The 16,172-nt window shown below is 42.5% G+C and overlaps 1 protein-coding gene across 1 annotated transcript in view; it reads right to left on the bottom strand.

Annotated features, from left to right (window-relative positions):
• Positions 1-11,021, bottom strand: part of LOC138095989 (zinc finger protein 418-like) — a 46,525-nt gene extending 35,504 nt beyond the window's left edge. The window contains 3 exon segments of the mRNA XM_068992003.1: positions 4,620-5,932; positions 9,906-10,032; positions 10,948-11,021. Of these exon segments, the coding sequence (XP_068848104.1) occupies positions 4,620-5,932; positions 9,906-10,032; positions 10,948-10,980 (1,473 nt within the window). The 5' untranslated portion in view covers positions 10,981-11,021.
• Between the last annotated feature and the right edge of the window lie 5,151 nt (positions 11,022-16,172).

Raw genomic sequence — 16,172 nt, 5'->3', positions numbered from 1 at the left:
TTTCAGTCTCTGGATCTGACCTCCTGGCTGTCTGATTTCCATAGGGCTATTTTAGCTCCTGCCAGAAGGTGGCACTAGTGGTAAAGAACTTGTCTGCCAATGCAGGAGACAAGAGTTGCAGGGTCAATCCCTGGATTGGTCAATCCCTGGATTGGGAGGAAGATCCCATGGAGAAAAGCAGCTGTCCACTCCATGGAGAATTCCATGGACATAGGAACCTGGTGGGCTACAGCCCACAGGGTTGCAAAGAGTGGGACACGACTGAAGTGACTTAGCACACACAGATGTCTGCATACAGCTGCATGATTGTAGCTTGTGAAATATGCCCTTCAAGACCCAGCCCTGAAATAGGCAACTATTTTCTTCCCAAAACATTCAGTTCAGTTCAGTCGCTCAGTCGTGTCCGACTCTTTGCGATCCCATGAATCGCAGCACGCCAGGCCTCCCTGTCCATCACCAACTCCCGGAGTTCACTCAGACTCACGTCCATCGAGTCCATGATGCCATCCAGCCATCTCATCCTCTGTCGTCCCCTTCTCCTCCTGCCCCTAATCCCTCCCAGCATCAGAGTCTTTTCCAATGAGTCAACTCTTCGCATGAGGTGGCCAAAGTACTGGAGTTTCAGCTTCAGCATCATTCCTTCCAAAGAAATCCCAGGGCTGATCTCCTTCAGAATGGACTGGTTGGATCTCCTTGCAGCCCAAGGGACTCTCAAGAGTCTTCTCCAACACCACAGTTCAAACGCATCAATTCTTCGGCGCTCAGCCTCCTTCACAGTCCAGCTCTCACATCCATACATGACCAGTGGGAAAACCATAGCCTTGACTAGACGGACCTTAGTCGGCAAAGTAATGTCTCTGCTTTTGCTTATATTTGTGATTACAGTACTTACCAAATATAGGCAATTGACATGTGGGAGAGAGAGATACAAACAGTCTTCAAAAAATCCCAGTCTATATGCATTGGGCAACTTCAGAAATTAATGCCTAAAAGTTGCTCCTCTGTTAAGTGGGTGATAGAATTGAGAATGTCTAGAGCTGAAAGCACTGTAAATTATAACTATGCTCCTTCTGATTGCTTTTAAATGTACTGAAATTCCCCACTTTATAGAACCCCAATTATTCTGAATTATGGTGGATTACTCATGGCTTTTCCCTCAACAAGAACACAGACACAAATTATCAAAGGATTCATACTGAAAACAGTTTGGTTTTGACTCCAAAATAAAATGCTAGAAAATTGCATCTCAACTTCCTTTTTGCTTTGCTTCTCAACTTTTAATATGCATTTTTCTTTTTTGCCTGCACTGCACAGCATTCGGGATCTTAATTCCCCAACCAAAGATGGAACCTGTGTCCCCTGCAATGGAGGTGTGGAACTCTAGACTGCCAGGGAATTCCCAATAAGCATTCTTTCTGACCCCTTGTGTGAAAAACGTTTTCAAAGTTTGTTTTTTTGTTTTTTCCTCAACAATTGCCTGTAATTGAAATATCTTGCATGCTCTGCTTTTCTCTTCTTGAATAATTGAGATAATGAACTGAATAATTTAACTGAGTGTCACTAATATTAACTGAGTAAGTGTCATTAATATATCAATAGATGGTCTTTTGTTTCCAGTGTAAATTTTGGTTTCAGGGGTGTTTTAAGTGTGTATCAAAACATCAAAATATACACCTTAAACACATGCAGTGTGTATGTTCAGTCAATTATACTTTCATGAAACAAATATTCAAAACTTCTCACTTCCTAATAATTTTACTATGTTTTACTATTATCTGAGTCCTACAGATTATTGCAGTTCCTGGAGTTAGAATGATGGACTTCTAGCAACTCTTCCCAACTCCATGTTCAGTGAAACCATGTTGGCAGTTTGATATTGGCTAAAGTCAGAGTATTTATATAAGGGAATATTGGAAAACACTACAAACCAAGACTTAATCATGTTTTTGAAAGCCTAGGCTTAAGAATATATAAACAATGCAGATTAAATTTATAAAACTATATGGTGTATGTGGCAATTACCTTGTACAGAATGCATAAAAATTAAGGAACAAAAATGAGCTGATTATTTATTAATAAAATGGTAAATAATCACAACATAAAAAAGTAAAATGAGAAAAAAAAGTAAAACAAGTACGGATATAAACAGATATTTCACGAAGAAGATATACAGACGGCAAATAAACACTTTTAAAAAAAAGTTCAACACCATGAATTCTTATGGAGATGTAACTAAAATTAGTGTTTCCTTACTAAAAGGGTAAATTCAAAAGACTGACCATATCAAGTACTGGCAAAAATGTGGAGGCATTTTACAAAACCTGGTGGATATATAAAAGCAAAAAATGATTTAAGGTCACCATTTAGCCATCTTGTAAGTTAAACATTCACCTATTCTGACTCAGGTATTACACTTTGAGTTATTAACACAAGACAAGTGAAAATACATACATACAGAATTACACAAAACTATTCTATCAGCTTTACTTAGAATAGCCAAAACTGGAAGTAACCCAAATTCTCTTAACCAGATGAATGAATAAACAAATGGAATAAGTACAGAAAAGATACTTAGTTCAGCAATAAAGAGAATGAACTATTTATATATGTGAAGAATCTCAAAATAATTATGAACCATGAATAAAATCAGAAAAAGTAAACATTTGAAGAATAAAATCATATATAATTCTAGAACACACAAAACAATCTATTGGAAGGTAAATTAATGATGGCCATAACTTACATTATTGTGATTCCAATGAGGTTTTCTTGGTTTACACGTAAACTTTAAATTGCATACTTCAAATAGACAAAGAATATTGCATGATGACTAGAATAAAATTTTATAAAATGGTTCAAAGGCAAAATATAGATATCTCACTCTTCAGAAAATCAGGCTTGGCAATCCTATATTGCCTCTCTTTCCTGATGACCTTGGAGGAACAGCCTTGCCTTAGTGGTAGCAAATACTGATGAGTAATAGATTCCTTTTCACCTGAGTTAACAGGAAGGCTGGCTGGTCACAGAGCCACACTGTGAACTAAGGGTTCTCCTTTCTCTCCGTGTTTGTTTCTCTGCCTCTGTGGCAAGGGGCTTTGGCTGAACACCCCAGAGAGGCTATAGGAATCCAGAAAACCAATAGCTCATTTTCTTTCACGATGACCTCAGCCACAAAAGACACACATGCCTGGCGGTTGGCAATTTCTGGGCATCTGCGCACACTGATACTGCACAGTCACTGGAGCATCTGTTGATACAACTGGGGAAGGGGCATACTCCACCTACTTCACTGCAGTCTCCGCTGCTCCAGGGTTCTTTACCAACGGAGTTCGCCTCAGCCCTGTAGTCTTACAGTGGCACTATCTAGTGAACTCTGGGGATCAGGGATGTGGTTCTTTCATAGGTTAACTGCTAAGCATTATGTGATATTCACTCTGAATAACAATTCATGTTCCCAGAAGTACTAGAGGTTGTCACAACTTCCTGGCTTCCCAGGGTGTTTTCTGAGCCCACAAAAAAACCCTGATACACACTCCACAAATCAGGACCCCAAAGCTTTGCAGTCTTTCTTAGGAGACTCTGGGTAACAATGTATTTACATTGTGCCAAAACTAGAAAGACAGCTATAGTCTTCATTCATACTGACATGTGAGGCAAACAATGTACCTGACCCCCATGAAATCTGTGCCACCCTCAATGCTGGTAGAGCCGAGCTGTCTTCAGATCACCTTACACAGTGAATAGAACGCCCAGACCAAAGGGGGCTTAATATTAATGTCTTTATTACTGCAAAGTGCAAAGTAACACGAGGCATGCAATTCCCAGTGTGGTTCCTCTAGTTCCTCCACACTTGGAGGCTGAGAAAATCCAAAAGAAGTGTCACTAGAAACTAACACGTCCCTGAAAATGCAGGCCTTTCTGTCAAGTCACCCACAGAATTCAGACTGGGTCCACTGGGCCCAAACTGAATGAGTTTCACGCCCTACTGTGGAAATGAGAAGGGAAAGAAGATGCCATACGAGCTAAGACTACTCATTACTTCCGTCCCCTAAGGGGATGGGACAGAGGTCAGCTTACCTAAGCATGTTGGGAAGTAATTTATGTACACTGCCAGGTATGTGGACCTGCCAGGTGATAGAGATGAAAATGAATTCTGAAACAGAACTGGCAGTGACATAAAGCTGGTGAGGGTCCTGGGAGGTAAGAAACTGTAACACAACTCCTAAGAGATTCTCACATACCTGGAATTTTAGGGGAATGCCCCAACTGAAGATTTTCTGATATAAGAGCTTTTATTCAGGTAGATGGCTCCCTCACAACTTCTTTCCTCCACTGTAACTATACTAGCAGTAACTGCATCTGCTGGCATATCTAAGGCCCTTCACTAGGGTGAAGTCTCTAGTATTAAATGAGGCCATATTAGCAGCTAACAGACTGCCCACATTCACTGCACTCTTAAGATATTTTTCACTGTGAACTCTCTACTGCTGAATGAGGCTGGAACTGTGGCTAAAGGATCTTCCACTGTCCCCAGACTCATGAGATCTTTCTCCAGTGTGAATTTTCAGGTGTTCATTGAGGTTAGATTTGCAATTAAAAGATTTCCCACGTTCTTTTCTCTGATGAGGCCGTTCTCCAGTGTGACCTTTCCGGTGGTAAATGAGGCTAAATTTTCGGCTAAAAGATTTCCCACATTCATGACATTCATAAGGCCTCTCTCCAGTATGAATTCTCTGATGTTGAATGAGGATGGATCTTTGAGTAAAAGATTGTCCACATTCTGTACAATCATAAGGCCTTTCTCCAGAGTGAACTCTCAGGTGGTTAATGAGGTTAGATTTGCAGCTAAAGGATTTTGCACATTCCTGACACTCATAAGGCCTCTCTCCAGTGTGAACTCTCAGGTGGATAATGAGGTTAGATTTGCAGCTAAATGATTTTCCACATTCCCTACACTCATAAGGCCTTTCTCCTGTGTGGATTTTCTGATGTGAACTGAGGCTAGAGCTTTGCTTAAAGGATTTCCCACATTTACTGCACTCATAAGGTCTTTCTCCTGTATGAAGTCTCCTGTGATGAATGAGGGTGGAGCTTCGGCTAAAGGATTTTCCGCATTCACCACACTGATGAAGCCGTTCTCCGTGGTGACCTTTCTGATGTTGAACAAGGTTGGATCTTTGACTAAAAGATTTTCCACATTCTTTGTACCCGTAAGGTTTTTCTCCAGTGTGAACTTTCCTGTGGGTCTTCAGGCTGTTGCTTCGGGTAAAGGATTTTCCACATTCATGGCATTCATACGGCCTTTCTCCAGTGTGGACTTTCTGGTGCTGAATGAGATTCCACCTTCGGGTAGAGGTTTTTCCACATTTGCTGCACTCATAAAGCCCTTCTCTAGTGAGGACTCGTTGGTCCTCAACAAATGTGTCTGTGCAGTTGAGGATTTTTTTGCCTTCTCCCCAGTTCCGATGCCTTTCCCCACTGTGAAAGACAGTGTCACACTCATTACTGTTGTTTGGGTTCTCATTAGTGTGAGTGACAGGTTGATGGAAAAATCCCATGCTGGCTAAGTCGTCTGTCCTTATTCCTTTAGAGAAAAAGGATTCCCTTGACACACGGGTTCTGCAGCTCTTTATAATCAAGGCTGTGTCCACAGAAGTTCTGATGGGTATCTCTCTAATGTGTTGCCCCTGGTATTGCTGAAGGTTGGCAGAGATATAGAATCGATTCCCACACATGTACGGTTTCTGCCCAAGATGTGCTTCCTGATGCTCAGGCAAGTGAAAATTGTCTCTCAAGACTGGGCCACACTTCTCAAAGGGCTGGCCCTTCTGGGGAGACGAATCTGCCTTGAGAGTCCTGATCTGTGACACTCCTTCTACAGAAATGCTTTTTTCAGAAGGTGCTCCCTTATCTTCTACTCCATGCCAACAGCCTGAAATTAAAGAAGTGATGACGAAGTACACATTAACTTTTTTGAGAAGGCATCACAAAAGTAACTTGTTACATCAAAGAATGAGTCCATGAAGCTGTTTTCAGGAAAAGGAAGTTGGGGTCACCTTAAAAAAGCAACTTCTGTACACCACTCAGTCCCTAAGGTCACGGAACAGTACAGGCCTCAATAGGCACAGGACACAAAGAAAGGCCCAGGGGAAAGGCACATGCTACAGATCATTCTCTGTCAATGGCCTTATTTTTTTGGCCATGACACCTGGCATGTGGGATGCAGGGATTGAATCAGTGCCCCCTGCAGTGGAAGCACAGAGTCTTAACCACTGGACCACCAGGGAAGGCATGTCAATAGCTTTTAGCAGGATTATACCTGCTGATGACATGTGATGCTGTGCAGAAGTCTATTTCAGGTCCAGAAAAATCTGACTGGAACAAAGGTTAACAGGAGTTTAAGGATTATTACATCGGTGCATACTTTAGAACACTACAAAGAGGGAAAGCGCTGAGGAGGGAACAGTGTGAGGAATGAGTAAGGTAAGCAGTCCAGAGAGGTAGTCAGTAGCTCTCAGCTGGAGTCAGAATAAAAATGACTAATAGAAATGGCAAGTCAGTAAAGTGTCAAAAATGGAGAAGGAAAGATGGAGGTGAGCTTGGCCACTGGCAATGGCACCAAAACAGAAGTAAAACAAGAGAGATTCTCGATATGACTTCAATCAAGCCCTGAAGTCATGTCCTCTTCCATCTGCTGTTCATCTGGGTCAGGTCCCCTCTGGGCCCATCTTGTGGAGAGTGGAATCATATGCATCCTGGGAAGCACAAAAGACTCTTCCTCTAGCCCCAGCTGAGCTACCACATGAGAGCTGGATGATACAACTCCAAAGGGAAGGACAGGACAAGTCAGCAGCCAATACTAGCCCAAAAAACTCAGGACACAACAGATCACAGGAAACATATTTCAAATATTACAAATAGTACCTATGGACACAACAAAAGAGTGTCAGAGTAGTAAAGATGGCAGAGTAGAAAGATGCAGGAGTAAGTAAGCAGGAAGATGGCAGAGCAGTAAAACCAGGTGTTTTCCCACCTGGACAACAACTACAGTGGTAGAATCAGTCTGATGTAACCACTTTGTAATGCAAAATTGCTTTAATTTATGTCATTTGGAGCTCTTACTATTACTCTGATATTAAAAGAAAAAGGCACACAAAGAAACTAAAAGAAACTTACAGGGGAATATATTTGATGATTATCAGTGCAAAATTAATCAATAAAATACTAGCAAACTGTATTCAGCAGCACAATAAAAAGATGGTATGCCACAGACAACTGGGATTTATGTCTAGAATGCCAGGATGATTCAACATACAAAGTTTGATCAATGTAATATATCACTTTAACAGAAAGGAAAAAAATGTTATCATCTCAGTCGATGTACAAAACACATCTGACAAAATTTAACACCCTTTTATGATGAAAATACTCAACTATGAAACTATGAATAGAAGGAAACTAGCTTAACATAATGGAAGCAAAAAATTAAAAACCCACAGCAAACATCAAACTCAATAGTAAAAGACTGAAAACTATTTTTCCAAAATCACAAATAAGAAAAGAATGCCAACTTCCAACACTACTATTCAACATACTATTAGAAATTCTAGACAGACCAATTAGGCAAGAAAGACGAAAGTCATCCAAAAGTGAAAAGAAAGAAGAAATCACCACATCTTATGAAATCTTAAAGATTCCACCACAAAACTGTTAGAATAAATTAAGTTAGCAAAGAAAGAGAATATAAAATGGAAAAAAAAGTCAGTTACATTTCTATACACTAACTAGCAACAGGAAACTAAGATAAGAATTCCACAGATAAAAGTATTTGTCAAAAGAATAAATTACCAAATTTAACCAAGGAGGTAAGATTTGTTCATTAAAAATTACAAAACACAGCTAAAAGAATTACAGACAATAAATGGAAAAACTTGTATGCTCATGGATTGGAACATTTAATATTGAAGATGTCAAAACTATCCAAAAAAAAAAAAAAACCTAAACTATCCACAGCATCTACATGTTCAATGCAGTCCTATCAAAAATCCAGTGAGAATTTCTGTGGTATTAGAAAAATTCTTCCTAAAATTCATATGGAATCTCAAGGGACACGAAATAGCCAAAACAAACTTGAAAAAGAAGAACAAAGTTGGAGGAGTCACACATTTAAATATCAAATACCACTGTAAAGCTACAGTAATCAAAACAGCGTGATACTGGAATCCAGGCAGACATATAGACCAATGAAAGAGAATAAAGAGCTAAAAAATAAGCTTGCTCATATAAGTTCAAACAGTTTTCAAAAAGAAGGTCAATACCATCCAAAAAGGAAAAACAGACTTTTCAACACATGATGCCGGGAAAACTGAATATCCACATCCATAAGAATGAAGTTGCATGGTACATAAATTAACTCAAAATAGGTCAAAGATCTAACTTAATAGTGACAACCGTAAAACTGTTAAAAGAAAACATAATGGAAAAGCTTCAAGACAATTGCATTCGGCAATGATTTCTTAGATATGACATCAAAGGCACAAGCAACAAAAGTAAAACAAAGTGGCCTTGACCAAAATGAAAACTTTTGGTACATCAAAGGATGCTATGAACATAAGAACGAGACAACTCATAGAATGGGAGAATATATTTGCAAATCACATATCCAATGAAGGGTTAACACTCAAAGAGAATTCCTAAAACTCAACAACAAAAGTCAGTCAACTTGATTCAAAAATTCTCAAAAGACTTTTTGAAGAGACATTTCTCCAAAGATAAATAAACAATAAGCACATGAAAAGATGCTCAACATCATCAGTCGTTAGAAAAATGCAAATCAAAACACAATGAGTTACTACTTCACACTAATTATAATGGTTATTACTCAAAAAAAACAAAAAAGAAGTGTATGCAAGAAGAGGAGAAATTGGTACCTTTGTGCAGCTGCTATGGAAAACACTATGGTGATTTTTCAAAAAATTTAAAAGAAAACTATCACAGATACAGAAATTCTGGTTGTGGGTATGTATATGCCTAAAAGAATTGAAGCAAGGACACTAAAAGAAATCTGCACACCCATGTCATAACACCATGATTCATGAGAAACAAAAGGCAGAAGCACCCACTGTCCACTGATGGAATGCTGAGTAAACAAAATCTGTACATACATTATTTAGTCATAAAAAGGAAAGAAATTCTGACACATGCTACAACATAGATAAACCTTTAGCATATTATGCTAAGTAAGCCAAACATCAGAGGAGAACTACTGTCTGATTCTACCTACATGAAACACTCAGTCAAATTCATAGATACAGAAAGTAGAATGGTGGCTGTCAATGGATGGAAGAAGTTACTGATTAATGGATATGGAGTTTCAGTTGGATGATGAAAAAGTTCTATGGATGCAGGATTGTGATGGCTGCACAATGAGAATGGACTAAACGCCATTTTTTGTATATTTTGTATATGCCAATGTTTTGTATATTGTGCAACAACAAAAATAAAGTAAAAAAAAAACCTAACCAAAGGATCTGTAAGTAGTGCTTACATTGTGTAAGCAGTGACTTTGTAAGTGCCTACACTTCCAGCACAGTCAGAAACAAATGTGGGCTATAGGAAAGAAGGGTGCTATACTAGGGTGCTAGGGTGCTAGAGAGTCACCCAGCGAGGCAGAGGGCAAGGCATGGGGGTCCATTAGGCTGACAAAACAACAGTGATACCAAACTCTTCCCTAGGAGGCTTTGGGGCAGTAGGTGCTGTGCTGACACAGATGAGGAGGCGGCGAGCACTCAGCCCAGCCCTTGTAAACACAGCACAAATCCAGGCAACTAGGGACACACCTGCCCCCGGAGAAAAGAGAAGCACAGAGCTTGGCCCAGGGCACAGGGGCACGTAGAAGAGCTTACCCAGTGAGGATGTAAGTGCAAAGTTCTCCAGCATCACGTCGTGGTACAGGCATCTCTGAGCCTCATCAAGCAGAGCCCATTCCTCCCAGGAGAAGTACACAGCCACATCCTCAAAGGTCACACTGCCCTGCCAGGATACAGACAGATGAGACCATCAACTGCCTCACTCCTGAAGACCCACAATCCACCTCCTCGCACATCTACCCCACCTCCATCTTCCTCCTAAGAGCTCAGAAGAGATTCCCGACCTTGCTGCCATAGCTGTCTGCTCTCCTCACTCTCCCACTAACCGCTCTGTTCACGCCGCTGTCCACTCTGCATCCAGTGGAGCCTGTAAAGACCCAGAGGAAACCGCCTCCCTCATCTGATCCACCCCTCCCACCGCCTCCAGAATAGATGCCCACTTCACAGTCATTCCAGGTCTGACTGCTGCTCCCCACAGCCAGTTTATTCTCGCCAGGAAGGAAGGAGACCTGCAACTCCCTGAACCAGCTTAGCCTCACCTCCAAGCACTTCCTGTTTTTGTGACAAGCTTCCACAACTCTTTCTATTGGTGGCCTGAAACGGGAGCCCTTTCATTTAACACTTAAACTGGACTCAGGACCCTGAGCTAGGATTTCCCAAGATCTCCACAGCCAAGGGCTGGGAAAATGCCAGGTGACAAGTTTCATGACAACTCAAATTTGGAGAAAATTAGAGGGCTTCCTGGAGAATCCCAGGGACAGGAGCCTGGTGGGCTGCCGTCTATGGGGTCACACAGAGTCGGACACGACTGACGTGACTTAGCAGCAGCAGCAGCAGCAGAGGGCTTCCCTGATGGCTCAGACAGTAAAGAATCTGCCTCTGATGCGGAAGATCTGGTTTCGATCCCCGGGTCAGGAAGATCCCCCGGAGAACGGAATGGCAACCCACTTCGGTATTCTTGCCTGGAGAATTCCATGGACAGAGGAGCCTGTCGGGGTACAGTCCATGGGGTCGCAAAGGGTCGGACACGACTGAGCGATTAACAGTGTTGCGACCAATGAGGGTAACCTCCACTTACCCGATTAGGTTCCAAAAGCGCCTCCGCAGCCATGGAAACCTGTGGGAAGAGGTATGTCTTAGAGGGATGCGATCCTGGCTATCTTCCAGGGCCTCAGGCCTTCCCCGCACACCTGGCGGCACCCGAACCAAGTACCTGGGGCCGAGCGTCTAACCTCTGTACTGACTTTCAGCAGCTGTGTGTCCTGTTCCCTGCAGACATCAAATGGGTTCCAGGGTTCCCGGTCCTCCCGCCTCAGTCCGACCTTCAAGCCTCTGCACCTGGGGGTCCCTCAGCCTGTCACCCTCTCCCATGCGCCATCACACTGTCCGTCAGACACAGGGCCCCACCCACGACCGCCTCACCGCCTGTATCCCGGGGCCGGGGCTGCGGGCACGTGAGCAGGCTTCCCACACTCGGAGCTTTAGCGTCCGTGGGTCGAGGGCGATGCGGGCCGGAAGGACAGCGTTTACCTGAAGCAGGTCGCTCAGGGCACCCGCCGCTACGGAACCGCTGGGCCTGGTATATCCTGGCCCGTACCGACCCGGCAGCAGCGTCTCCAGGCCGCCCCGCCGGCGGCGACGTGCCCAACTTTGGACGAGCCTCCAGCCACTGGGTACAAAGCCTCTTCTCGCGCCTTCTCTGTTACTTCAAGCCCGATTCTACGCACTCGGCCCTAGGACCCAGGTAACAACCGAAAAGACCGCAACGAAGACACCAGAAGTCCCGCCTCACCACGTCCCAGAAACGCTGAAATTCTGGGCGTTCATTGGGTAATCTTAGCTGCCTCTCAACGCATGGCTTTCTGGGTAATGGAGTTCCCGCTGCCACACAGGCGGGCAGGAGGGGCGTGTTTGCTTGAATCTCCCCTGGAAAGGCATCAAGCCATCTCCAGGGCGGCTGAGAGCAGACCTCCCTGTTTTTCTAGGTCGGGGATGGGCTTCGCTTCCTCTTAAAGAGGCGAAGGCCAATTACTGCGGAGACCGAAGTGCATTTCGAAAGCCTTAATGAGATCAATAGTGATCTGTTTACGTGCTTAGATAATTCAGATTCCATGCAGTCGCCTCTAGGGAACATACGCTGGTAGATGCAAGAGTCCTTGAAATGCACGCAGACTGAGGAGTTTGTCATTTATGTGAGCTTTAGTGAGTTTTGGCCGGGACTTTAAAGAAAAAAAAAAAAAAAAATCACCTGGACCATAGCAGACAAGACAGAGGAGGCCTATTGGACATCTCCGAGGAAGATGGACATGGTGGGACCCGGGCTTCTCCTTCTTGTTAGTCAATGTACAGAACACTGAGAAGCGCCGTCTGATCCATAAAACATTAAATTATTTTAGCTGAAAAACAACACTGTTTTACACAGGCACATAATATTTTTTTGGAATAAACAGTTGACAGTCATGTACGAAATGCCACATAAGCTATTTTCTGTTAAAAATCTATTAGAGAGGGCTTCCCAGATGGTTCAGTGGTAAAAAATCCTCCTGTCAATGCAGGACACATCGGTTCAATCTGTGGTTCAGGAAGATCCCACATGCTGGAAAAGCAACTAACCCTGTGCGGTACAACTATTGAGTCTCTGCTCCAGAGCCCAGGATTGAGTGCACTCGCTGCAACTACTGAATGAAGCCTGAGTGCCCTGGAGCTGGTGCGCAGCAACAGGAAAAGCCGCAGCAATGAGAAGCCCCTGCACTGCTATGAAGAGTATCCCGCTCCCTTGATGCAATTAGAGAAAAGCCTGGGCAGCAGAAGACCCAGCACACCCAAAAATAAATAAAAGACGCTTGCTCCTTGGAAGAAAAGCTATGACACACTTAGACAGTGTATTAAAAAGCAGAGAAATCACTTTGCCAACAAAGGTCCATATAGTCAAAGCTATAGTTTTCCAGTAGTCATGTATGGATGTGAGAGTTGAACCATAAAGAAAGCTGAATGCCTAAGAATTGATGTTTTGAACTATGGTGCTGGAAAAGACTCTTGAGAGTCCCTTGAACTGCAAGGAGAACAAACGAGTCAATCCTAAAGAAAATCAACCCTGAATGTTCATTGGAAGGACTGATGCTGAAGCTGAAGCTCCAACACTTTGGCCACCTGATGTGAAGAGCCGACTCATTGGAAAAGACCCTGATGCTGGGAAAGAATGAAAACAAAAGGAGAAGGAAGCAACAGAGGATGAGATGGTTGAATGTCATCGCTGAATAAACATGAGTTTGAGCAAACTGTGGGAGATAGTGAAGGACAGGGAAGCCTGGCGTGCTTAAGTCCATGGGGTCACAAAGAGTCGGACACAACTTAGCAACTGAATGACAACAATAAAAAGAGAACATAACTTAAAAAAAGAATCTATTAGAGGGACATGTGCGGGTTACAGATTAAGTGAGAAGGTTGTGTGCAGCTATTTAAATTTGCAGCTCATGATTCATTTATGTGATTTATTACACTTTGTGCATGCTTAGACACTTCTGACTCTTACCATTTGGACTATAGCCCGCCAGGCTCCTCTGTCCAGGGAATTTTTCACGCAAGAATACTGGAATGGGTTGCCATTTCCTTTTCCAGTGAATTTTCCTGACCCAGGGATCAACTCTGCATCTCTAGTACCTTCTGCATTGCAGGCAGCTTCTTTATCAGCTGAGCCAAACAGGGAACCCTGATTACTGATTAACCACCCTGATTACTCATTTATTCCATAATCCCCCCAAATTGAATATATGATTATTTCCTTGGTCTGAATGTGACAAATATTACCGCCTTGCAGTGATGATAGAATTTTACAAATAATTCATTAAAGACTCCACTTAGCACATGTTCCCCAGCCAAAAATAAAACACAAAACCAGTTGTGCGCTTATAAACACCACCATCACACAGGCCTCAGGAGTCTACGAAGTGGGAGATTTACCTTCTTCATTTTAAAACTCACCAGGGCCTGTGACCTGAAGTTTTTAGAAGGTAGGCTACGAGGGTGTGTTTAATGAGGATAAAGTGAGAGAAATTCAGACAATATAGCTGAAAAGAGAGAAGATGACAGGCTTCCTGAATGAGGTGGAATAGCATGATGACATGTCTCTGGTTCCCTTAGCAAATACATTTTTCTGTTTGAATATGCTTGTGCCTGTATGTGTATCTCTCAACCTACCATCTAAGTATATCTATCTATCTATTTAAAATTTACATGTATTAGGGAGCCTGACAATCTTGGCATCACTGAAGGTACTGATCATTCTGGCCCCTAAAGTCCTGCAGTACCTCGGAAGTAATAATGACTCATCATTTCTCCTGATCATAGGGGTCTGTGGAGATGAATCAATAAGAAATTTAGTGTCTCTGTTCACAGAGAGTGGGGGTAAGTTGTCTACAGTCTATCTAATAGCCTTTGGAACAGTTACCTGATTTTGTAAATACATGCTTTCTAAGAACCTGAAACTTATCTGAAATTAAGAGCTACCTAAAAACTTGGATTTGTTTCAAGGACAGTGACTGTTGATACAGTGTTCAGGTGGGCAAATGGAACATACGCATCTAAGATAAAGGCTTGGGATTCCATGATCTCAGCTCCTTTCTGGGAAGTGATTATCACTCCACCTGTAATTGAAGTACCAGTGACTGCAAAGAGAAAAGAAGTCATCCGTGACAAACGTCTGGACTTCTGTGAAGCACTGAAAGGGAATCACTGAAAGTGACTAATACAGATACCCACCAGAAGCGGCAGGAACAGATGTGGGGGAATAATTCCAGTGGGATGTGAGGAAAGGACCCTGAGATCTGACAGTGAGAGAGGGGAGCCCATCAAGACTCAATCCAGGGACTTACTTGATGGTTCAGCAGCTAAGAAGTGGCCCAGGTTCAATATCTGATCAGAAAACCAGATCCCACATGCCACAACTAAGACCCCATGCAGCCAAATACATGCATACCTATATACATATATATATATGTGTATATATATATATAAGAATCAATTCAGGATTTCTTATGAGTCTGAAGTCTTTGTTTTAACATATGATTCCTCCTCACAGGTACTCATTTTTCATAAATGTTTTTAATGTGTAATTTCAATTCATACATACATGTCGATGTACAGACATATACATGTAAACATACAAAACTAACACATATATTTTTATTTAAAAACTCACTAATTCATGTGTATATATGAATATGTATGACATGTATATACGTGCACGAAAGTGAAGTCAAAGTGTTAGTTCCTCAGTCATATCTGACTCTCTGTGACCCCATAAACTGTAGTCTGCCCACTCCTCTTTCCCAGGCAAGAATACTGGAATGAGTAGCCATTCTCTTCTCCAGGGTATCTTCCCAACCCAGGGATCGAACCCAGGTTTCCCTCATTGCAGGGAGATTCTTTTCCATCTGAGCCATGAGGGAAGCCCGTAGGTGTATATACATATATTTTCTTCCTCTCGCTCAGAAAAAGAAAGATAACCTCGCTTAACATTCTGCCACTCTTTACTAAACATATCAGTACGTTCTGGACCTGCATCGATAGAGAGACTGTGGCACAAACACATCCACAGCTGACAAGTGTCCCATCAAGAAGATACACCATAATTAATCCAATCAATTTCCTGTTGATTTAAACAATTATATATTTTCTTCGTGTTATTTTTTCTTGATATTGACTCAAAGTCATGGGATGTAATGTACAGCATGGTGAGTATAATTAGTAACAATGTATCGATTGGGCTTCCCTGGTGGCACAGTGGTAAAAGCTCTGCTTGCCAACGCAGGGGGCCAGGGTTCGATCCCTGGTCCAGGAAGACTCATCATGCTGCCAAGCCTTTGCACCACAAGTAGTGAAACCCGTGCTCGGAAACAAGAGAAGCCACAGCAGTGAGAAACCTGTGCACCGAAACTAGAGAGTAGGCCCTGCTCACTGCAACTAGAGAAAGTCTATGTAAAGCAACGAAGATCCAGTGCAGCCAAAAAAAAGGTATTGTGTATTTGAAAGTGCTTAGAGAGTAGATCTTAAAATTTCTTATTACAAGGAAAAAACTGTGGGGACTTCTCTGGTGGTCCAGCGGTTAAGACTCCGCACTCCCATCGCAGGGGTCTGGGTTGGATCCCTGGTTAAGGAACTAGATCTCACATGCCGCAACCAAGAGTTCGAATGCTGTAACTAAAGATCACACAGGGCACAGGTAAGACCTGACACAGCCAAACAAATAAATGAATAAAAAAGAAAAACACTGTAAACATAAACCATGATAGACGTTAACTAGAC

The sequence above is a fragment of the Capricornis sumatraensis genome, chromosome 20 (assembly GCF_032405125.1).
Source record: "Capricornis sumatraensis isolate serow.1 chromosome 20, serow.2, whole genome shotgun sequence".
In the NCBI taxonomy this organism is placed as follows: domain Eukaryota; kingdom Metazoa; phylum Chordata; class Mammalia; order Artiodactyla; family Bovidae; genus Capricornis; species Capricornis sumatraensis.
The sequence above is the reverse complement of the archived record's forward strand: the minus strand, read 5'-3'. Positions and strand labels throughout refer to the sequence as shown.